This window comes from Brassica oleracea, chromosome C3 (genome assembly GCF_000695525.1).
Source record: "Brassica oleracea var. oleracea cultivar TO1000 chromosome C3, BOL, whole genome shotgun sequence".
NCBI lineage: Eukaryota > Viridiplantae > Streptophyta > Magnoliopsida > Brassicales > Brassicaceae > Brassica > Brassica oleracea.
Window position 1 is genome coordinate 61,812,758 of NC_027750.1, and position 24,379 is coordinate 61,837,136.

At 32.5% G+C, this 24,379-nt stretch overlaps 2 protein-coding genes across 3 annotated transcripts; both read left to right on the forward strand.

Moving 5' to 3' along the window:
- The first annotated feature begins 7,828 nt into the window (after positions 1-7,828).
- LOC106335275 lies at positions 7,829-11,342 on the forward strand. Of its 2 annotated transcripts, none has more exons than XM_013773752.1 (3): positions 7,829-9,284; positions 9,361-9,580; positions 9,669-11,342. In XM_013773752.1, exons 1-3 carry the CDS (start codon positions 7,969-7,971, stop codon positions 11,163-11,165), a joined length of 3,033 nt encoding a protein of 1,010 aa, XP_013629206.1. In that variant the 5' UTR covers positions 7,829-7,968; the 3' UTR covers positions 11,166-11,342. The 2 variants fall into 2 exon arrangements, with proteins under 2 accessions (XP_013629206.1, XP_013629207.1); XM_013773753.1 differs by having other exon boundaries at positions 9,675-11,342.
- A 6,672-nt stretch (positions 11,343-18,014) lies between these two features.
- On the forward strand, positions 18,015-18,568 carry LOC106335279. Its single transcript, XM_013773758.1, has one exon. It carries the CDS (start codon positions 18,146-18,148, stop codon positions 18,347-18,349), a length of 204 nt encoding a protein of 67 aa, XP_013629212.1. The 5' UTR covers positions 18,015-18,145; the 3' UTR covers positions 18,350-18,568.
- The last annotated feature ends 5,811 nt before the right edge of the window (positions 18,569-24,379 follow it).

The window sequence follows — 24,379 nt, forward strand, 5'->3', positions numbered from 1 at the left end:
TTTTCACCGTAAGCATATCCTTCGTGAAAAGAGTATACTATTGCATAGCAAAAGTGATCACTAATACAAATAGAAAATAAGTTAATGTTCCCAACAAAAAAGAAAAGAAAAGTAAAGATACGTATATATACGAGCTTTATTTCAGGATACGACGCTAGATGATCAAAAGAATTATTTGTGAAACCAAAATATATTCTTTTAAGTTATAAAGATAGTGAAAACTATCCCGATGTAAAAGGTTAAAAATGCTTTTTTGACTGCAATAGTTGAAGACGTACTACATTTCTTAATATGGTACAGTCACTTTAATCTTCCCCTTTTCAGTTTTTTTTCTTCTTTTAAATTTGATAATTAAATATCATGAAACATGAAATACAGAAAGAATATAAAATTCTCCAATAACTGTAAGTTATTATTAGATCTAACCAGTTGGTAGTCTATATAACGAACATAAATACAGAACTGTCGAAAAAAAACTACTTAACTTTATAAACAGATCAAGATTAGAGTACTAAAGTGTAATTAAACCGGCTGCATAGGTTTGATCAATCAATCAATGAACATAAAATAGTTCATATAGACGATTACAAAAAAATACCAATAGAGATTGAATTAAGTATAGTCGCTTCAATTTTTTCTGTTTTTGACGCTTCAGCTTTATATTTCTGAAAACACTAAAAACAAAATTATATGTATTTTTATAAGGAATAATTATTTTTTTCAGTAGATAATTTTAATAGTTCAAGTTTTTCTCCTAAAACGTATTCTACATTTTGCTTTGGTAAATGGCTTTGATGTACATAGAGTAGGTTAAGGTAATTATCTTTTATGGAAGGAATTAAACATTACCAAGTTATATGTATCCAATCTGGTTAAGCCCATTTTCTCTATCCGTATACAATAGCCCTAAAGTTGTTAAAATATAATGATGGCCTTGTTTTTTCTTACTATTTTATTCGACTTTAATCTGATTCTTTAATCTAACCTGGAGGTTATGATTTTATGGAAGAAAAGATAATCGATCTGATAAAAGTAACCCTAAGATGTACCCTTTATACCATTGGAAGATTTACTTTCTTTTGAAAAACATAATCTTTAAATTCACATAAAAAGAAGATTTATAAAGCAGAAAAAAAAAAAACAATAAAGAGAAATATTCTCGTTGGGATCAGAGAAACTAAGAGATCGGAGAAAGAATGTGGCAGCAATGATCAGTTAATACGTCATCTTTTGATGCATGCAGTAATATATATAGTCATACAGTACGAAGCAAAACGAGAAAGCCAAAGTACTTACTAAACGTATTGAAGACATGTATATGTCTTTTTATAAACTTTTCTTTTTGCTTTTTTTTTTCTTGAGCTGTAACTTTAATCACATATGTTTTTATAAACGTATTAAAGACATATGTATATGTCTTAGATTCCATCCTGGTGCTACAAGTTTGTATCGATACTTGATGTCCTGTTCGCTACAAAGCCGAACGGTTTCAAGTTCGATTGATTTTGCTTCCATGTTTTTTTTGTCATGGAAGTAAGTTTTAGACGTCTTATAGTTTGTTTATAACATCTTGTAAGACTCAATAATTCATTTTTGAAATGATATTTACCATTAGTTAGAGCATGATTATCCGGGGTCCTTAGTGGGTTTCTTAGTGCGTGGGTCCTCACAAAACCCTTAAGGATCGGTTACAAAAACTACTAATTAAGAACCGATCTTAGTGAGTTTCTTACACTGTTCGCGGGCCCCACTGACACGTGGCAGCCCGCGATTGGTTTGCTTTTAAATTTTTTTTTTTTTTTTAAACTAAGAAATCCATTGTGGGTTTCTTAGGGATAATCATGGCCTTACCATTTAGCAATAGCTCTTCACAGCTCTCTTCTTTATTGTTTTACTTGCTTTATTTGTTTTTTTTTTTCCTTTTGGTCCTTTCTTTTGTTCCCGACTTGTCTCCCTGATAACGTTCCTTTACCTCCCAAAATAACATGGGTTCCCAATAATATGCAGTTCAGAATCGGTTCTTACGTACATATTTAATATGTCAATATCAGTTATTGAACCCAAGTGCCACCATTGATGATCGTTCTGCACATAAGACTAAATATATGCAAATGAAAATGTAACCTGCAACTCACTGGCATGTTGAAAATTCAGCTTAATATGTTGAAACCTCAAAAAGACAATCTTCCACAATTCACAAAGAATATTGCATATTTGGAATCGAACATGAAAATCGACATTGTCAACCATTTTATTATGATTTAAAGATGCTTTTACACGAAAAAAACATTTAAGATGTAAGATTTTGTACGCATGAGATTTTAGTCATTTTATAGACTGATTAAACACTATTTTAATTTTCTTAGTAATAAATTTTAGAGTTTTGGGTTTATAATACTTATAAACTGGCCACCGATCGACGACTTTCGACACTAAATTGTCTATCTACACCTTAACGAAGTAAATTTATAGGTTTCAACCAAATCAGCCACTAACACTGAATTCATCGACCCCTATACATTGCGTCCATAGCTAGTTCAATTTCTGTTGGACAGGATGTTTTGGGAAAAATTAAGATCTTGTCCGAACTTCCCGATTTTTAAAAAGTACTAAGTTAAATTTTGCTGTGAACGACCGTGATAAATGTTTTTTTGGTACTAACGACCATGATAAATGTTTCCAGGGAATTATTTTTGAATTGTGATAGAGTCTTCAATTATATGTCAGAAACCATTAAGTAGAAGCAACCATGTGTTTGTATTAGCTCATGTACATGTACTGATTATTGAAATACTTTAAACATTATTAGAAAATTTGGTACTTGAGGTGTAGCTTTTGCATGGGAGACGACATAATGATTATGAAATACGTATACACGTTGAATAAAAATAATTAACTAATGATAAAGATATGGTGATTATTCGAGTACCATGCATGATCAAAAGTTGTGGTAACTTAACGGCATCTATTCTATTAAAACTCCTGTATGACCGATTGATATTTGTTTGGTCCAATTATTTATTTTCTTTATTTAAAAATAAAACAAAATGTATATATCACTTTTACGTAACCGTTTGCTTCTAATTAACCGTTTTCTCCTATTAAAATATGATGCATTTTTGTTTGATCGTGGATATATGAGGTGTTTAGTGGCGGACATACTTTCATTGATAATTTATAATATAATTTCTAATATAATCGCCTGTTCATATAACCCTAATATAACTGTCCTATTAATAACTAAACATATGTCTACCGTCATATATACACTTCATTTTTCATATATTTATCGACTACTACCCTAATGTAACCGTTTGTTATCAATATGCAGTTCATCAATAATATAACCGTTCAAGTGGGATTACATTTATTATTTAAGATAGTCAAGTCGATATTGTTTCTATATATAATTCATTAGCTATTAGCCTATTACGTCTTCATGTATCAAACAACGAAGTGTATATATGTTTGATAAAGAGTTACTGGACATCAATACTATTAAATTAGTATCATGACCTATTGATATATGTTGTGTCCAACTATTTTTACCACTGAACCTATTTTTAAATATATTTATTTAGTTATATAACAATAATTACTTTGTAGTTTGTACGCTTGGTTCATATTTGAGTAACTTCCATTATAAATTTTTAAATAATCGAGACCCACTTTTTTGTAAGGTAAAACTGTTGAGTGACTTTAATTCCACAAGTGACGGATTCTATATAGGTAATAGTTTTCTGCAGTCCACGTCCTTTTACGATATAACTAATGCTATATCATTTCACAAAAAAAAAAACTACCCAATAAAAAAATATTTCAATTGCAATAATGAAGATAATGATATGACTTCAGAACAACATCGTCCCATCTTAAACCCAATACGATGTCATCTAAAGAAGAGAAAATATTTTGATTTTTATTTTTAGCCTTTTATTAGAAAGAAAATTAACTGTAATAAATTATACAAAAAAAAATATCCTTACAATTTTATTAAGCTTAAATAAGACATTAAATTTTTTTGTGGTTACAAATTTTTGTAGGTTATTTCAAGAAACATACAAGATATTCATCAACTAATAAATTATTTAAACAAACATATTAACTCATCTATCAATACTATTAAATTAGTATCATGACCTATTGATATATGTTGTGTCCAACTATTTTTACCACTGAACCTATTTTTAAATATATTTATTTAGTTATATAACAATAATTACTTTGTAGTTTGTACGCTTGGTTCATATTTGAGTAACTTCCATTATAAATTCCTAAATAATCGAGACCCACTTTTTTGTAAGGTAAAACTGCTGAGTGACTTTAATTCCACAAGTGACGGATTCTATATAGGTAATAGTTTTCTGCAGTCCACGTCCTTTTACGATACAACTAATGCTATATCATTTCACAAAAAAAAAACTACCCAAAAAAAAAATATTTCAATTGCAATAATGAAGATAATGATATGACTTCAGAACAACATCGTCCCATCTTAAACCCAATACGATGTCATCTAAAGAAGAGAAAATATTTTGATTTTTATTTTTAACCTTTTATTAGAAAGAAAATTAACTGTAATAAATTATACAAAAAAAAATATCCTTACAATTTTATTAAGCTTAAATAAGACATTAAATTTTTTTGTGGTTACAAATTTTTGTAGGTTATTTCAAGAAACATACAAGATATTCATCAACTAATAAATTATTTAAACAAACATATTAACTCATCTATTATATTAAATTAGGAACATGACCTATTAATATATGTTTAGTCCTACTATTTTGATACAATTATTAAAATATTTTACTAATCATTTAAAAAAATATATTTTACAGAAATATGATTATAAAAAACACAAATACGATTAAATTACAAAAATAGAAAAATTAGTTTAAAAAAAATGTAAAACAAAAAATATACCCGCTCTTCAAAGAACAGGTCAAAATATTTTAGATAGTTTAGGTACCAGATTAGATCTCGGGTAGGACTAAAACATAAACCGAGATCTGCAGGTCCAAAAAATATCTAATATGTACTTTGCTGTGGACCAGAATTCGAACCAGACCTATATTATCATGTTGATTTTGGTTCGATTTTTCGGGTTGGATGATATGCCAGGCCTGAAAAGAGTTACATAAGAGTGTACGTAAAAAAATTTAAATAAAGTAACTCATAAATTATATAGTTTTAAATATCTATTCTATTAAAACACAAGGGTGACCTATTGATATTAGTTTAGTCCAACAAATATTTTCCATGAGACCTACCTTTTGATATGATAACTGTATATAAGAAAAAAACAAACTTTATACAATAACCATCGCATCAGTTAACCTAATAACCACCACATCAGTTCTCACCTAACTGCATCAATATATTTGGACATCAATAATATACCCGCTCTCACTCTCTAGTTACACAATAAAGCTTAACATTCTACATAACATGCGATGTTTATTTCATCCTGACACCAATCGCGCGCCAGCGAGGACCAATCTTTTCTGTTAGCATTAGATATAGGTTAGGAAATTTTCGAAAATTCACCATTTAGAGGAAGCATGCATTAGGTCGAATTAGTTTAAGATCAAAGCTATGAAACCGGAAGATTTCATACACATATATACTAATACTACTGTAAAGGTCCAAGTTTACGTTAGGCTATTATTGATACAGAGATTTTATAATCAAACAAAAACGCAGAATCGCAATTTGTGTTCAGTTTATTATGTAATGTCGTAATATATATACATACACCTTACACTAATGTTCTATAGTAATTCGATAACATTAGGTGTGATGGCAAAACCCTAACAAAAAATTAAATATTTTTCATTTTTTTCTCCTAAATTTTCTCAGTCAAGATCTTAAGGGAATATATATTAGGTTTGGAATTTAGCCTTTAGGTTTTATAACATTACTAGAATTACATTGACATATAAATATATATTTTCTTTTATAAAAGTATAGTTTACTCGAATTTATGATATTTGGATATAAGTTGCTCAAGTAATATATTTTAGGTTAAATAAACATACCCACATGTTATTATGTGCTTAGAGATAGAAAGAGAGAAGATAGTGCTTTGAGAATTGAAAGATAGGAGACAGATTGTTACTTTCTTTTGGGGACTTGAGGAATGAAATTCTGTCTCTCTTCAAATATCATCCTCAAAAACAGCGACCTCACTTCAACTATATAATATATATATATATATATATATATTTATATTTTTTTGTAACTAAACTATATAATATATTTTTGGTTTATATACATTTGATATATTGCAAAATTTACTTTCACGTCTCTTTAATATTAACTTTTGCTTTTCTTTGTAGTTACGTTCTTTAGTTCTAGGAAGATCGAGACTAGAGAGAATTCAAGAAGATAAAAATCGTTCAAAGATTACTCTTTCTTTTATATGATACTATTCCGTACATAAAAGAAAATATTATATACCTTTTTATTAATCTTAAAGAGTAAAAAACCCATAAGCTTGTTATTTAATCTTGTTGGATAGCTCATTTGGTTGAGCATTAATATTATTGTAATTTTTTTCTTCTTTATATCATTTCTTATTTCACATTCTTGTAAATTTCCTTTTTCATATTCTAGTAAATTTTTATTACTGTCTTTCTCAAATTTAAGTTTGTCATGACTCTTCAAATATATTTGTAACATAACTTAGTTTTTATCAATACCAAAATGACTTAAAATATTAAAACGAACATGGACCAAATGTTCATAAGTCGGATCCTCCTCATTACGAAAAAGCACTATTTCCGGTTCAAAATTTTCAATATGGTCACACAGATCGCTCGAACACAACTTGAAATACAACTTTAAAATCTCCCACTAACTTATATGTATATATAGAAACGTTTTGGTAGACTAAAAACATGCGGGCCAAGATACACCATTTTTTTGGTTGAAGAATCAAAATCGAGTATTAAATTGTCGATCTAGGATCGGTCATGTCCTGGACCAATCAAACATGCCCTCTTTTGTATATCTTAGACAGTTAAAACTTATTCTCAGTCGTTTTAATTTTGTTAAAATATCCAATCAAGTTTTGAAGGACCAATTCTGTATGCACAAGGCACATATCCATGCATATGAATATCATTCGTATAATTTTACATTTTTTTGTTAATTATATAAAATTTCTGAAGTTTCTTACAATTATGTTGTTTTCGGGTCAGGAAAACTATGGGGTACGGACCTAGACAAGCCCGGATGTAGAAGCAGATTCAAGAAAACAAGTGAAATATAGATGAGTACTACCTCCTACGATACCAAAACAAGTATTGTTACATGGTAAAGCCAAAATAGTTTTATTTCAAAAACTGGAAATAAAAAACCTTTAGTGCCCTATATATATTTTTTTTTTTTTGACGTCCCTTTAGTGCCCTATATACTAATGCTATTTGTATATATAAAAAGTATAACTATACTTTGAGAAATTAACTGGGCCTCCGCTATTATTAAGCCGGCCATCAATTGCAATATTCATATGTAACATATAAAGATGATGATTAAATATAGTTCCAATACATTTTTAACTTGAACCTGTGGAGGGAAACGAAGCTTGAAGGAAGTGGGAAATTCAAAAAAGCTTCAGAAAGCTGTTTTACTATTCAAAAGACGAAAGCAAAAGGAGAGTATAATTTATTTAAAAACAAAAAAAACCATAAAGGGAAAATGATATTTAAATTAATACAAAATTTAAAGAAAAAAAACAACATCGAAAGTGTGAAACCAACTCAACATTATAAAACCATAATTGATCAGCCCTCATCTCTTCGACACTTCTCTCACACTAAACATTAAAACATATCTTTTTAACACTAAAGCTTACTTCGACCATTACTCTGTTTCTTCCTTTAAGCTTCGAACAAACTTCAAAGTCTCAACCTTTTTTTTGGTTTCTTGGACGAGTAAAGATTTAAGGTGAGTGGTTTAGTGATGCGTACAGGGGCTTATACCGTGCACCAGACACTAACACCAGAGGCTGCTTCAGTTTTGAAGCAATCTCTAACCTTAGCAAGAAGGAGAGGCCATTCTCAGGTCACTCCACTTCACGTAGCTTCAACGCTTTTAACTTCAACAAGATCGAATCTTTTCCGACGGGCATGTCTAAAGTCTCATCCTTTGACAGCCCTCGGCCGACAAATGGCTCACCCTTCTCTCCATTGCCGAGCCCTCGAGCTCTGTTTCAACGTTGCTCTCAACAGGCTTCCCACGAATCCAAACCCTCTGTTTCAGACCCAGCCTTCGCTCTCCAACGCTTTGGTCGCGGCTCTGAAGAGAGCACAGGCGCATCAGAGGAGAGGGTGCGTGGAGCAGCAGCAGAGCCAGCAGAACCAACCTTTCTTGGCGGTTAAGGTTGAACTCGAGCAGCTCGTCGTGTCGATTCTTGATGATCCTAGTGTGAGCAGAGTGATGAGAGAAGCTGGACTCTCTAGCGTCTCGGTGAAGGGTAACATAGATGATGACTCCTCTGTTGTCTCCCCTGTTTTCTATGGATCTTCTTCCTCTGTTGGTGTCTTCTCTTCTCCATGCTCTCCTACTTCTAGTGAAAACAATCAAGGAGGAGGGACTCTAAGCCCTAACCCTAGTAAGATATGGCATGGTCACTTGACCAATCATCACTCTTTTGAGCAGAACCCTTTCTTCCACTTCCCTAAAGGCAAAACATTTGCTCCAGATCATGTGAGAGAAGACGCAAACCCGGTCATTGAAGTGCTTCTTGGGATGAAAAACAACAAGAAGAGGAACACCGTCATAGTTGGAGACTCTGTCCCTCTAACAGAAGGAGTGGTTGCAAAGCTCATGGGAAGAATAGAGAGAGGAGAAGTTCCAGATGATTTAAAGCAAACTCACTTCATCAAGTTTCAGTTCTCACAAGTTGGGTTGAACTTCATGAACAAGGAGGATATAGAGGGACAAGTGAGGGAGCTGAAGAGGAAAGTTGATTCATTCACATCTTGGAGTAGCAAAGGTGTGATTGTTTGTCTTGGGGATCTGAATTGGGCAGTGTGGAGCGGCGAAAACAGCGCATCATCATCACAGTACAGCGCGGCGGATCATCTAGTGGAGGAGATAGGGAGATTGGTTTATGAGTATAGCAACTCAGGAGCTAAAGTTTGGCTCTTGGGAACAGCTTCTTACCAAACATACATGAGGTGTCAAATGAAGCAGCCACCACTTGATGTTCAATGGGCTCTTCAAGCTGTTTCAATTCCTTCAGGAGAACTTTCACTAACTCTCCATGCTTCCAGGTTTTTCTTTATTCTTTCTTTCTATCTTTCTTATTTTTTTCCAGACCATTGATCACTAAAGTACTTGATGTTTCAGTGGTCACAGTTCTGAGATGGCTCCTCAAGTGATGGAGATGAAGCCTTTTAGAGTTAAGGAAGAAGGATCAGGACAAGAAGAGGAAGATGATAAACTAAACTTTTGTGGAGAATGTGCTTTTAACTATGAGAAAGAAGCAAAAGCATTTATATCAGCTCAGCACAAAATATTACCACCTTGGCTACAACCTCATGGAGACAACAACAACATTAACCAAAAGGTAAAAGAAAATGTTAATAAATGAAATATATTTCTTCTTTATTATTGTTTCTTTGGTTACTTGAACCGTTGTGTTGTGTGTGTTTAAGTTTCAGGATGAATTGAGTGGACTGAGGAAGAAATGGAACCGGTTTTGTCAAGCTCTTCACCACATGAAACCCGGTATGACTACTCAAAGATTTGGCTGGAGAGCGGAAGAGAGCAGCTCTGCTTTTGTGGACTCGTCAGGTGTAAAACAAAACTCACGTGCATCTAGCTCGGTGGCCAAGTTCAGACGGCAGAACTCGTGTACTATTGAGTTTAGTTTCGGAACTAACAATCAAGAAGGTCTAAAGAAGAATCTAACCGATGAGTTGAGTTTGGATGGATTCAAGATTAGCAATGATGAAGGTGTGGAAGCCAAGATTACTCTTGCACTTGGTCATTCTCCATTTCCATCTGATGATGAAGAAGAACCAGAGAGATCCACTACAATGAGGGGGTTATCAGAAAAGCTTCAAGAGAACATTCCATGGCAAAGGGGAGTTCTTCCTTCAGTCGTTGAAGCCATGGAAGAGTTTGTAAAGAGGAGTACGAGGAGAGATACTTGGATGCTGCTTTCGGGGAACGATGTTTCTGCGAAAAGAAGATTGGCTCTCACAGTCACAACTTCCCTTTTCGGGTCAGTCGATAACATGTTGAAGATTAACCTGAAAACATCCAAGGCAAGTGAAGCATACGAGGAGCTCGAAAAGGCGTTGAAAAACGGAGAAAAGGTTGTCGTTTTGATAGAGGGAGTTGATTTAGCCAACGACCGGTTCATGGAGCTCCTTGTAGATAGAGTTGAGGCTGGAAAGTCCGGAGATTTGGATGATTCTCGAGGGAAGAAGAGCCACATGATCTTCCTTTTGACGAGAGAAGATGATGAATGTGAAGACAACGAACATGTTGTCATACCAATGGTGCTGAAGTGTAAGAAATTGAGTTCCGGTTTGGTAAACAACAAGAGGAAACCGGAATCTGACGCTGTGTCGACTATGGTTAAGATGAAGAATCCGAGAATCCAAGAAGAGGAGGATGTGGCTTGCGACATAAGCAACATCAAGAAAGAGTTCTCAAGGCAGTTGAGTTTCGGATCAAATGCTCTTGACCTTAACTTAAGAGTCGACGCCGCAGAGCAAGAAGAGGAAGCAGCAGCGAAATCAGCCACTCAAGAACGTTTTCTTGATTCGATCAAGAACCGGTTTGATTTCACTGTTTTGTCCAACGAAGATATAACCAAGTTTTTCGTGACGAAGATCAAAGATTCTTGTGAAGAGATCCTCGGGCAACATGAAGAGAGATTCGGGTTTACCGTCGAACCCGAACTGATCGAGAAGTTCTACAGAGGGTGTGGGTTTTTTGCTAACGGTTTGTTTGAAGAGTGGGTGAAAGATGTTTTTCAAACGGGTCTAGTAACGGTCAAAAACGGCGGGAAGGAGGGCATAAGTGTAATTAACCTATGTTTGAGGGGTATAGATATGATTGACCAAGGGGAGGTATACGAGGAGGAAGGATTCATGGGCACATGTCTACCCAACACAATCCAAGTTTTCTTTGTTGATTAGCTTAATTTGGCTTTTAATTAATTGCTGTTTTATTAGTTTTATGAATATCTCATGTTACTTATTTTTGCTGTTATATATATTGCTTTATAACAGGGAAAAAGATAAATTAATTATGATCCAAGAAAAGAGGAACTTGACCGCATTGTTCTTTGTGTAAACATAAGTTGCCTCACTTCATCATGGAATGTAATGTGCTTTTGTTTTTATTGCTTTTTTGAATAGTGTTATCTTTTTATTCCATTATCTTTTGTATAGGTTTTAATCATTTTTCCATGGCATAAATTGATTTTTCTTTTTATATAAATTCTTATGAATCTTCAACCTATGGTACATCGTTTGAGGTACTACATTTGAGCATTGATATTCTTAAATTGGAACTTCGAATCACGGATTAGAATACTAATAACATATCTTTAACCGATAACCTGATTCACACATGCAAATTGGTTATATTATTTTCTAGGTTGGATTGGAAGGTCAGCTTCTGGTTTAAGATTTTGCATTTCGTAATTTGTTTATTAATGAAAACCTTTCTAAAAAGTGAGATAATGTTTCATGTGAACTAAATATATCATTTGTCATATTGTAGTGGAAAGGTCATTATGCGAGAGAGTGGCTCAAGACAGTGTTGGCTTAGTGCCCTATATATATAAACTTTGGAGGTTGCTCTAAGTAATCATGACACTAATACATATTTGCATGCATGCCATGTAACCTCCATTACTAATCACTATTGTTATATATTAATGGTCTAATCTAGAATATATGCCCTCAAAAAACATTATCAATAATGAATATGTTAGGCAAACCAATTTTCATAACAATGACTTTTCAGTTTTTGTTAAAATTTGCTCTACTTTGTAGATCTTATAGACCTTTCATGCGTTGCACTATATAACAAATCCAGATCGTCTCAATCCCTTTACATCTACCTATATGGTAATTACTTAGACTAGTGACTAGTGTTGTATCAGCATGTGAATTATTCAACTTTTTAGTGAATTCAGTGATAGATTCTTCTTGTATATATAAAAAGTATACTAATTGATTTAAAATTAGTGAATTGTTAAATATAAGTACTCTAGTTGAGAAAAGCATAAATATACTCAGCTCTTTCAAATCTTACGTTAGAACATCGAGTTTTGGCAACTCTTGTAGAAATCAAACGTGTTTCCTTACAAAACTAGATAGATGTTAAGAGACTAAATATCATAGGATCAGTCTCAAGATCATACAAATGATATAATGGACTAAAAATCATTTTCTAATTTATTATTTACTAGGTTTCAATTTGTATTGAACGTGGAGTTACATTCTTTACCTCCACTACAAACCAATCCCAATATTTTGGGATAATTTGAAAATTACCCTAATTATTATTTAAATTTTGAAAATTATATCCATTTGAAAACTACACTTTCTAATATATGAAAAGACATTTTTATCCTGCTTCTGATTAAACAATTAAATTCAAAATTTAATTATTTATATTTGAAATAAATAAATATTAATATATTAATATAACAAATAGAAAAATTCGGAAATGTATAAGTCTTATCTATATCTTTTAAATTTACAGAATTTTATGTGAACAAAAAATGTATACAACATTATTGCAATTTAAAGAATTCAAAGATTAACACTTTTTCTATTTTTTTCTTTGCTATTCTTTCATTTTCTATAGTTATTGTTGTCATTTGGTTAGTTTAAAATTCAGGTTCAGAGGAAATTTGAAGCAAACGTTTATTTTTTTGTTTTCTGGGAAAATAAGAGAAATAGACCATGGAAAATACAGGGAAAAGGAAAGAAAGAGAGGAAAAGGAAAGAAAGAGACCATGGAACTAAAATCAGAAGAGAATGTACAGAAAAAAAATTAAAAAAATAAGAGAATTGAAGAAGTTAAAGGGAGACAATATCGAAACTTGTAAATAGTTCAAAAATGGAGATCAAAACCAACGCCATATATGTTCTGTGAATTGAAAAAAAAAAAAAAAAAACAAAATTATTTCCGGGAGAGATATTATAGTATTTTTTTAAATGTAGTGAAAATTGTATTGTTGTTCATTTGTTTCTAGAAAAGTTTTTAACGGAATATTTCAAAATTATTTCTGTTTAAACAAATATTAATTTAGATATTTAAATTTGATAGTATTGTCATTTTACTTATATATAAGTGTACTTTTCAAAAATAATAAGAGATGGTATAGTTTCCAAAATATAATCCTAAGGAAAGTTATTTTTCCAAATTTTCCCCAATATTTTTGGTATCTTTGTTATTATTAATTGAAGAAACAAGAAAGTTTTAAATTTTAATTATATTTTGGCGAAAAGGTGTAATATTTGTGTTTCAGACGGCGGAAATCGCAACTTTCTATCCGTTTTAAATCATTGTTTGAAATAACAAAATATTTTCTTCGCCATTAGTGGAGTTCTTTTATCACTTTTTCAATGTAACAAAGTTGAAGATATTGTAATTTAGAAAAAGTTATCTATTGTCCTACTTACACTAGTTTTATTATAATCCAAATTTCAAACTATTTTGTCTTATCTCTAAACCGAATCTCTTTCCATTTATATCATTATCAAACTTTTACATCTTATATTAATTATTTATGTTTATTTTTATTGAACTACAATTTTAATTTACGTGTATGAAATATATGTTACCATACAAAGGTTAAAAATATAAGTTTCTTTGGCTTAATCCAAGATTGCTGGCGTATCTTGCAGTGACATCTTGAACTATCATAGCAGCTAATTACTTATTTGATTTAATTAATATCTAACGGATAAAATTGCAGACAAAAGAGAATAATTGTTGAAACTTCATAGTGTATAAATAAGGATAGGGTAATTGTCTTTTTCAAAAAACAAAAAATTCATAGAGTATGAAAAATAAGATAGACAATATACATGATGTAATAATAATTGCAAGCCACTTAAAATTGTATAAGTACCAAAATTAAATGTGTCAAGCCAAATCTTAAATTTACAAAAATGTTATTGATTTTAGTTAAATTGATCTAATACCATGGTCTCATATATCTTATACTATAAACCAAAATGTCTTGGAAAAAAATGTCCTACAAATACTTTTTTGTTATTCATTTATTTTGTTGAACTATATTATGGATCGATCAATTTCATCAAAATACACCAGATTGTAAGGTAAATGATTTATGAAAATAAAATAGTTAGTAAGAAGTTGATAGTGTTTGTGAAGTATGTTTACAGAAAAATAAAATAAAAATTAAATTTTATATGACGTGATGCTAGTTCTAACGTCAAAATTAGCAACACTAAATTGTTTACTTACATTTTTCTGGATTGTTAATGGATTACTCCATTTTCATACATAATCAATATTATTGTTATGTGGTGGATATGTGAACTTAAAAATTTAGAATTCATTCTTGTCCTTTACGAATTTGGATAGCTAGAAAAATATAAAATTATTAGAAAAGAGTTGTTAAAATAGTATTATTACAATACAATGATATCGTACCTTGAACTCGAGATGACTACTAATGCATTGGCTTTGTAAGCATACCATCATACATTTCCACAAAAATTGTGAAACCATGTTTCCTTTTTTCAAATACGTGACAAGTATTTGGATGACTTGAAGTAATGACCATAATGTTTGCAGATATCTCTGTTAGTAGATCCTTTACAATGACAACATAAATTTGTCATCATAACCAGATGACCTAGTTTCTCCTTCTTTTCCTTATCTGTAGATACCATTAGAATTTAAGACAATATTTTAGATATGTTTAAGATATAAATCATTGTAAATAAAGAAAAATAGTGCCATCACCCCAACCTAAATCTTTGTTGCCATCATCATCATTATACTTGCATTCGCTTGATCGGAAAATCTCTTGCCACCAGAATCATAAAAAACATTCTAATCAAATTACAAAAATTATTGTGAATCATTTTATTATAATCTAACTTTCAAACTATTTTTATATTTCTGAACTGAACCCTACATTTTGCATTTATATTATTACCAAACTTTTACATTTTATATCGTTTGTTTATATTTATTAGAGTACTACACAAAAATATTATTAAATATGTGGTAGAAATTTAAATTATTAAATATAGGATGAAAATATGAGTTTTCTTGACTTAATCTAAAGATTAGCTCTGATTGAGTTTTTCACATATCTTTGCAGTAACATCTTGGACTATTATAGCAACTAAAATGGTAAGCACTATAAGACATTGTGTCTTCACTAATTACTCGATTCAATTTCTCTTAAAAATTCATTATCCATTGAAAAGCGTAGGAGAATAGAATGTAATTGTTGAAATTTTCATAATATACAAATAAAATATGTTTTCTAACATATTAAAAATATATTATGTTTGTGCATCACTTTAGGTCATTATAAACGTGACAATGATTATTTTTAATCAACATATTAAGAGTAATCACTTAATATTGTTTTCTTAATATAAAATACATCACTTTTATCTTAAATGCGATCATTTTTAATCAGCATTTATGTTGTAGATTACGACAAGAAAGTTGCATGATGCGTATTAGTATGGTAGCTAGATAGATTTCAATAAGCACCAATAACTTCATGGTAAATGACATTTTAAACTATTATTTGCATTATAAGAATATTCTTAATGAGATTACAAAGTTGTTAAGTATCTATAAATCCCATATTATATTGACATTAAAAACATAAATGATATAAGATAGTTTAAAACGAGATGTTTTTTTTTTGAGAAAAGTTTAAAATGAGATGTTACAACAGTCTAGTATGTGAATCTTGAATTTACATTATGATTCACCATTGTACTATATTTCTATGTACTACTAAACTAGTAAAGATGATTTAAACATAATGCTGTTGAGTAAGCATCAAGTAGTGTTTGTTGTGTTTTTAATTTTCATGGCTGAATTAGTTCGAAATCTAGATACGCTTCACAAATTAAGATTATCATGTAATTTCTATTTTTGTTCTCGACAACAGCTTGATTTTAAATATGTCTCTAATATTTAATTTGATCCACAACATCTCTCCACTAATAATTTATTATATAAATTTAAATGCTTAATTGTGTCACACTGAGATAATGAGCCCAATTTGGTCAAAAAATTGTTTCTTATATATATTAAAATTATGTATACATGATTTGACAACCATGATTTTGGTATTATTTTCCATATAACTAAAAATGCTATATTCTCGCTGATTTTAACGAATAGAAATATGCAACGTCAACTCGTTCTTATCGCTATACCTGAAATTTCTAAGAATTGTTATGAATAATTATGTCATATTGGCTAATAGAACAGAACATCACATGTAGATTTCTTTTATGGAGGTGTTCCCTACTCTTCTAGTAATGGTTTGTGGAGGTGCTTCTACAAGAAAACTAGTGTTGTTCTTCAGGTATTTAGACATCTCCATCGCCCTTTTGTTTAATGCAAATATTGTCGTACATGCTACAACCCTCATTATCTTTTTTTTTGTAAGTTACAACCCTCGTTACCTTGTTTGAAGAATTTTCCACTACATTCTCATCATTGAGACCTTTCTGTCGGGTCACTAGAAGAGTTGAAGAAAATGATTTGATTCACAGAGTTTGATAACATGACAATATCATGGTAATGGTTATGTATGAAAATAAGAGATCGAACAGACATGTTTCTTGTGAGATATGTGTTTCAGGTCTCAGTACACACGATTTGGAAAGAAAGAAATGGGAGAAGACATGGAGAAACACATCAGCCCTCAACTATTCTCATCAAGTACTTTGATAAGGTGGTCCGCAATAGAATCTCGTCACTCAATAAAAGTCCCCGATTTGAGAAGGCCATGATGGCCTGGTTTGGTTCAAGATGAAGACCTGCAAATTTGATGCAATTTTGTTCTGTTTTCAAATTGGATAACAGCTTTGTTTCTCACAAACATTTAAACCTAAGGATACACATGTTTTAAAAAAGTTTTTCTTTTTAGATGAATAAATTTAACATTCCTTTTTTTTTAAATAGTTATGTATTTTGAATAAAATTTGAATTTTACATGACGTATCTTTCTTCACTGGAGATTTCAGAGCAAGAAGCAGTCATGAAAATATTTTAATGGAAGTTCTCAACTGCAAAGACTATTAACGATATTTTAATGTATTACCTTTGTAGGAGATACTTCATCTGGTGGAGGGAAAGAGGAAGAAGAAGTCCAATTGTGATGCAAACTTTATAAGCAAAAGAGGAAGCTGCTAACTAAAAAGTTCTATTAGATACCTTATCATCTCTTAAGATCTGGCTCTGAAGGTAACGCACACTTTGGTTGCAAGTTTTGAGTCATATATAGCAGATGATAACACAAAGACAGTGCTGGTTCCCAATACATTCCTTTTTCCCCTCAGATATGGTACATCGGTACAGAAAAAAATCCAAGTACTTATGTAGTTTGTACACAAGACAATTCTTCTTGACATGCGGCTATGGCTTCCTCTTGGATTCATGTTGAATCTAGTTGCCTGTGTTGTTTCATTTCTTTTGAAACCTGAGATGAGAATAAAACTTCTTTGTTTTAATTGTTTACTTATGTTTTTGTTTAAAATTTGTAAAAAATGCGTGGTTTGGTTTCGTGAAAGCGGTCTTTATATCATCAACAGTTTCCACACCTTACAAACTTGATTTCTTTTGACAAAAAAAAAACAAACAAACTTGATTTCCAAGACTCAAGATTTTTTTGAAATATGAATTATTTATACATTTATTATGAATATATAAATTAGTTTATACATGTATTGGAGAGAATGCCACGTAATCCTCCTTACATCCTCTATAAATTCATTGTCATGGTACTGCTAAACCCAACAACAAAGTTTTATTTTATCTTCTCTTGTTCTTCACGCTTCCAAACTTTGCCTAGCAAACTTAAATGATATAGTCATATAGACACAAAAGGTGTCTCGAGAATAGGAGTAAGAAAGAAGAGAACATGTGTTTGGAGCTTGTGTATCACGAGGAGAAGAGGGAGCTTGGAAGGCAACAAGCACCGGGGGTGTGTCCATACTGCGGCGGAAAAGTGTCAGCGGTTGATATCGAGGCGAAGTGGTTGTTCTGTTTCTTACCACTCTGTTTCAAGGTCAAACGCAAGTACTCTTGTTCTTCCTGTGATCGTCGTCTCGTCTTGTATTATTGAAGAAACAGAGCAAATCAAGAAAGAAAAGAACAGAGGAGAACTGAAACTGTTATCTATTTTATTTATTTGTTTGTTTCGCTCCTCCCAATATTGATGTTTTTGCATATTTTTCCCTTTAATTTGTGGTTTGTTAAAAACACCCCTCATGGTGGTGACATTGGGTAAACTCATTGAATTTTTTCAATGTAAATAATTTCGTTGGTTCTGTTTCGTTGATTATATGAGTGGACTTCACTTTTGTTTGAATTAAAAAAAAAGCATTTTTAATGCATAAAGTTGAATAGAAAATATTATTGAAGATGATAATTTATTTGTGATTGATAAGAGTTTTGCTGTATTTGAATGGGGCCAAAGATTTGCTGTAACGTCTTAGCTGGCCTGACAACGTAAAGACAAAAGGAAAAAAAAAACAGGGAATTGTTGTGGCTCTAAGAGTTTAGGATACAATTTTTGTACCTCTCACGTTCACTTATTAAGGGTATGACTGGTTTTCTCGCTACCATCCGCAAACGTAGCTTTTGCGGTTGGTAGCGGTTGTTGACGTTTTGCAATAATCATTCAAACCGCTCTAAACCGCTTCAAACCACTCTAAATCTTAAAAATTCAAAAACTGATTTCAGCTAGCGTTTGCGGTTGCGGACAATTGCAGAAGGATTATTTTTTAAAAAACAATATAAATACAAAAATAAAAATATTCAATAAAATTTTTAAATTGGAATTATGAAAATACTAAAATATATCTATTATATTTTAATTAATATTATAAATTTTAAAATAAAAATATTTTTTATAATTTTAAAAAATTTAAAACTATACATTTTTAAATATAATATTTATATTTATTATAATATTATGATTTTTGATGTTTTATAATTATATAAAATATAAATATTGTTTATTTATTATTTAACCGTTGCTGCATCTGGTAGTTAACCAGTTATAAGTATTCTGCAAACGCACCAATTTCTAATCGCAGAACCAGTCGTACAAATCTCTTAAAACCGCTAGAAACCGCAACCACCCGTAACCGCAACCGCTGCGTTTGAACTAGTCAGGCCCTAATTTAATAACTTGTGTGTCCACAAAAAGATAGAGAAAGGAATCTTCTTATTGATCAGTCGGCTTCGTTGCATATTAAAGTATCTCTTACTTCATTCCATTTTGGTTTAATTTTGTTCGGAGACATTAAAAACGAAAAGTATAAACTTTGATTCCAAAATGCATAAGTATGGCATTGTCCATCTAGCAGTAAAACTAGTTCTATTAAGGTCGAGTTAAGCATATGGAAAAGATTAGAAAAGATCATGTTGTTTGTTGTGGGACCCTGTTTGTTGTAGACATTTTAGAATTATTTGATTGAATATCAAAAACCTTATAATAGTTGAAGTTTCGATATTGGCCTAGCTAGAGACTATAAAAATTTCTAAAATAGTTAACAAATAAATGATGTCAAGTGTCAACTTCGATCGGTAACATTCGAGGAAGCAATGACCTGCAAACTACTACTAGAACCACCACAAGGTTCTCACATAACAGTACCAACACGAGGTACACACCATAACAACATATAATAATCACACAATCACATTAATCTGGATGCTTAGACTAGTCTTGTTATCCACTTAGCCCAGACATCGTCTCAAGCCTCGGATCCACAAATTGACATCTAGACCGGTTCGGTAATCCTACTTCGGAAGCCGTCTCTGATGTCAGGAACCTGCATTAAAAATTTGTTAACAAACAATTAACTGTGACTTACAGTGATTAACCGATGTGACTTGACTTTTTGATTCCGGAAGCTGACCAAACCCTTTTTATTTCCTCCAAATCTTCGTCTTGATTCCGTACCATTAATCCCGTAATTTTGTAACACGTCTTGCCTCTCTAAACAGCTCTTTAAATTATTTATTTTCTCTTTTCTATTTCTTTTCTTCTTTTTCTTTCTTCTCTTTATTTATTTTCTCTTCTTGCTCTCCTTTCTTCTCTCTTGGTCACGTAAGTGAGAAAATGGAAGAGGTTGACCTTCCTTTTATAGTTAAACAAGATCTATGAGGTGGTGACAAGTATCACACTCTCTCCTTTTCATCTTTGGCCACGTTTCCAAGACAATGACTCAGGTAAGTCATTTGCTTCCAAGTTGGCCACGTGATGCTCATAAGCATGAGCAAGCATATTATTTATTTTCTTCCTTTCTTGTTTAGACACCTGGTGACGACAAAGCAAGACTGTACGATTCCTTTCCTTCCCATCAAACACGTTGATTGCAACCAAGCCATAAGAAATATAAAATATTTCATTATCTCCTCTTTTCTTCTCAGCTTGATTAATTAACCCAAACTTAGTGATCAAAACACCATTTTCATCGATCACCTTTCTCCTTTTAAAAGAAATAGCCTAATTATCTAATTAAGCTACTAATTTACTTTTAATGCATCGATCGCTATTCAACTTTAGCTTCGTATTTTTGTCTTGAGAAAAATTTATTTTTGAGAAATAAATTACGAACTCGTAATAAATTCCACAAAATAAATTACTTGAATTATTTATTTAAAATAATTCTTTCTCATGACGATAGGGTATTATACTCCTCCTACTCGCACAACGGCATCTCGATACTCTAGCCCAGATGGCTTTCCGAGCATCAATGACAACGCGCTGGAAGTCACCCTCGTCACGTGCATACATGTCTGGCATGGACGGGAATGGTGGAAGTGCTGGCTCTGGCTGCTCCTAATGTGCTCTCGCGCCTCGGGGAACAGTGTTGCGGCGTGGCATAGTGGCGGGGTTGCTGAGGAGGCGCGGGTCGGCGTGAAACTGGATGCTAGTGAAACCACCCAAGAAGTCTGTGACCGAGCGCCTGGGCAGCTTGATCAGACGTATGTCTCTCCCATCTTTGAAAGTCCAGAAGTCACCATCCTTGAGCCATTGTGTGCTCGTGAGATGCGTTGCATCCATGTAAACGCGCCTGGTAACAACCGGAGTCTGCGCCAAGGAGATCCCGCAATGTACGAAGATCGATGTGAGCAAACTCCCTATGTTCTCCTTCTTCCTTCCCGTCGTTTGGAAAGGCTTCATCTTCAGCTTGACCAGATGCTCAACAAACAGGCCTCCGAGGTTGGACCAGTCGTCGTATGCGGGCTCGCGGATATTCTCCATGTGGACTAGGCTCTTCACCGCGTAGTAGACCAAAGAGAGCTCGTGCACTCAAACATAAACTGAATTTTGTTAAGTTTCCTAAATTAAGGGGTGATACGCCTTAGATTTGAAAGGATCACTCAGCCGGACTATGGGATATGATCTCAGACAGATCGAATGAGAAATGATGGATTAAAGGGTCGCACAACAGTTACGGAAGGCTGTTGATATTTCCGAACTCCGATTGTTGCTTAATATAACGCACAAGTCCAACAAAAAGGAGAAATGGATGGATCGAAGGGTCGCACAATAGATGCGGAAGGCTGTTGATATTCCCAACTCAATGTCCTAGGATATGCCACACCTAGACGACAAAGAGGATGATTTCCTGGATATGACGCACCAGGATGAATCGGTTTGATCAGTGGATATTACACACCATTGAAAGAAAAGTGAGAATCACTCTTAAAGTTCCAAAAATAATCATTCAAAGTTTATTTTATTTCATTGATCAAATGGCCTTTATAATAGGCAAAGACATACAAAATGTTTAGTCAAAATCTAGAAACTTGAAAACTCATAAATATTGTGGACTTGACCAAAGACCAACGACCAAAACTTTTGACCGAATTTGGGAATTTGTGGTCGCAAAACTCTTCGTCTGGTCGGATCCTTTTGCATGGTCGACAGTTTTTGAATTGCCGTCAGATTGATATATTATTCGACCATAGCTTGTATTTTCTTCTTGAGCCTTTCTTTCTTTGGGTTGAATCATGTCCATAAACATATTTTCATAGATCGTCAAGCTTATCTCGTTTAATCTTAAGCCCATAAGCGAAGTCTTCTTGATTTGTTTCTGCTTCTGATTTGGGGTGCATCAAAAAGGACTTATTGAATTGGGGATTTCATCAAATTTTAGTTTTTTTTTCTAAATCTCATTTTAGTGGATATGGTATTCGTAAAACCTCATGTAAATCCAAAGTTATTGGATATAACATTTGTAAAAATCCTATCAAAACTCTGTTTATTGGAAAATATGGATTTCATCAAATGTTTTTATCAAAAATTATTTTGGATTATTAGAAAATTGATTAGCACTTCAAATTCAATAGAAAAGAATGCCACAGAGATGGAATTTTAGAAGAAAAAATCAATTGCTTAGTTCATCTTCTATCTCGTACTCTGTGGACGACAATTGCCATTCTCTATTCTTGTAACGTTGTTTCAGAACTATCTTTCTAGTTTCTCTTGTCCCCTGCTTGCCTCACCCTTGTCCCACAGTCCCAGAGTTCCTTTGAAAGGGTTGGAAAGAGCCATCACATTGCTTCGCGTCTGAGGCCAAACACTCTTGTCCAACACCGTCATTACCTCCGATCTCCTCTTCGATTTTCTCTGTCGAATCCCTAACGCTCCGATTCCATGCTCTTTGATCTCGACATAACTCAAATCGTCTTGGAACACACCAGAACCAATCTTAATTACATTGCTCGACCTGTCCTGGACCAACAAAGTTCACTTACTTTACATTCTCGCCACAGAAGCTTAGCAAACCAAAGACCACGATGACTACGAGACTGATGATGGTGCAGTTGAAGCTTCTGGTCCTTCCAGAAATATATGATTTTTAACGTTTGAATTTTCTTCATTTGCTCTGTGTACTTAAAGATTTCTTTTTTTTTTGGCTTCTGATATCTTCATTTCGTTATTGTATCCTTTGTTCTGTTATCAAGATTAATATAGTAGGTTGTAGCAGTGGACCAAACCTGTGTGGAGAGTGGAAACTTCACCAAAACAGAAGCTTTTCCTTTGGAGTAGGTGTTCGTTTAATATAGTAGGTGTTCGTTTGATATATACATGCACTTTTGTGTCTGCACATCCCAAACTTTTTGTGGTTTTAGTATAAACCTGATACATAGAATCTATTTTAACCATCCGATCTAAATGGTCAGTAGCAACATCCTATCAAAACCAATGTTCTTTCTAACAATATTCCATTCTAACAACTCAATATCAGTATGAGCTTAGATTTGTTCGCAAACTCTCTGCAACTTGGAGTGAATAACTGAAGAAAACTAGTGTATACCACCTTGAAGTGGCGCCGCAGGGATCTGCTAAATCACTTTCTTATGCTTTATAGTTATCACACGTCTTTGATGAGCAACAAGAGATAGAACTGGAGATGTAACTCGGAGAACAGCTATGATGGTTGTAACATCACCTCTACTTGAATCATCCGGGAAAAGCCATTTCTTTTTTTCTTTTTAACTAAGGAGTTAAAACGACGTCGTTACGTATAGAGATAATCCAATAGTTTTTAAAAAAGTCCTACCTAAGGGGCTGATCGGTAGTTGCCGTCCACAGTCCTATTTATTTCTACAGCACCAAATTCAGAGCATTCAACCTTTAAATTTTTTTTTGAAACCACAACTCTTAAAATAACCTTTCTGCAGAGCCAAATATCCAAAGCAATTTTTTAGTGTTTTCCATAAAATTCTACAGCAATAAAATCTAAAACCACGGCAAAAAATCTACAGATTTTTTTCTACACCAAAAAATTTAAAGCTACAGCCATTACCAATCAGACCATAAATCACCATCTAAATTATCTAGGGGTGTTCAATCCAGATATCGGTTCGATTCCAGTTTGATTTTTTCGGTTTTTCAGTATTTCGGTTATTAAAATATAACTATCACTCTAAATCCATATTTTATTAAAATATAACTAACATTCTAAATCCATATTTACTTTAATTCAGTTCGGTTTATATACCGTTGGTTTTCGGTTTATTCGATTTTATACCAAAATACATAATTATTTAATTTGAGATTATAATATATGAATTTTAGAGTCACGTTGTCGAAGTAATCATTTATTAATAAAATCCCTATTAAAAT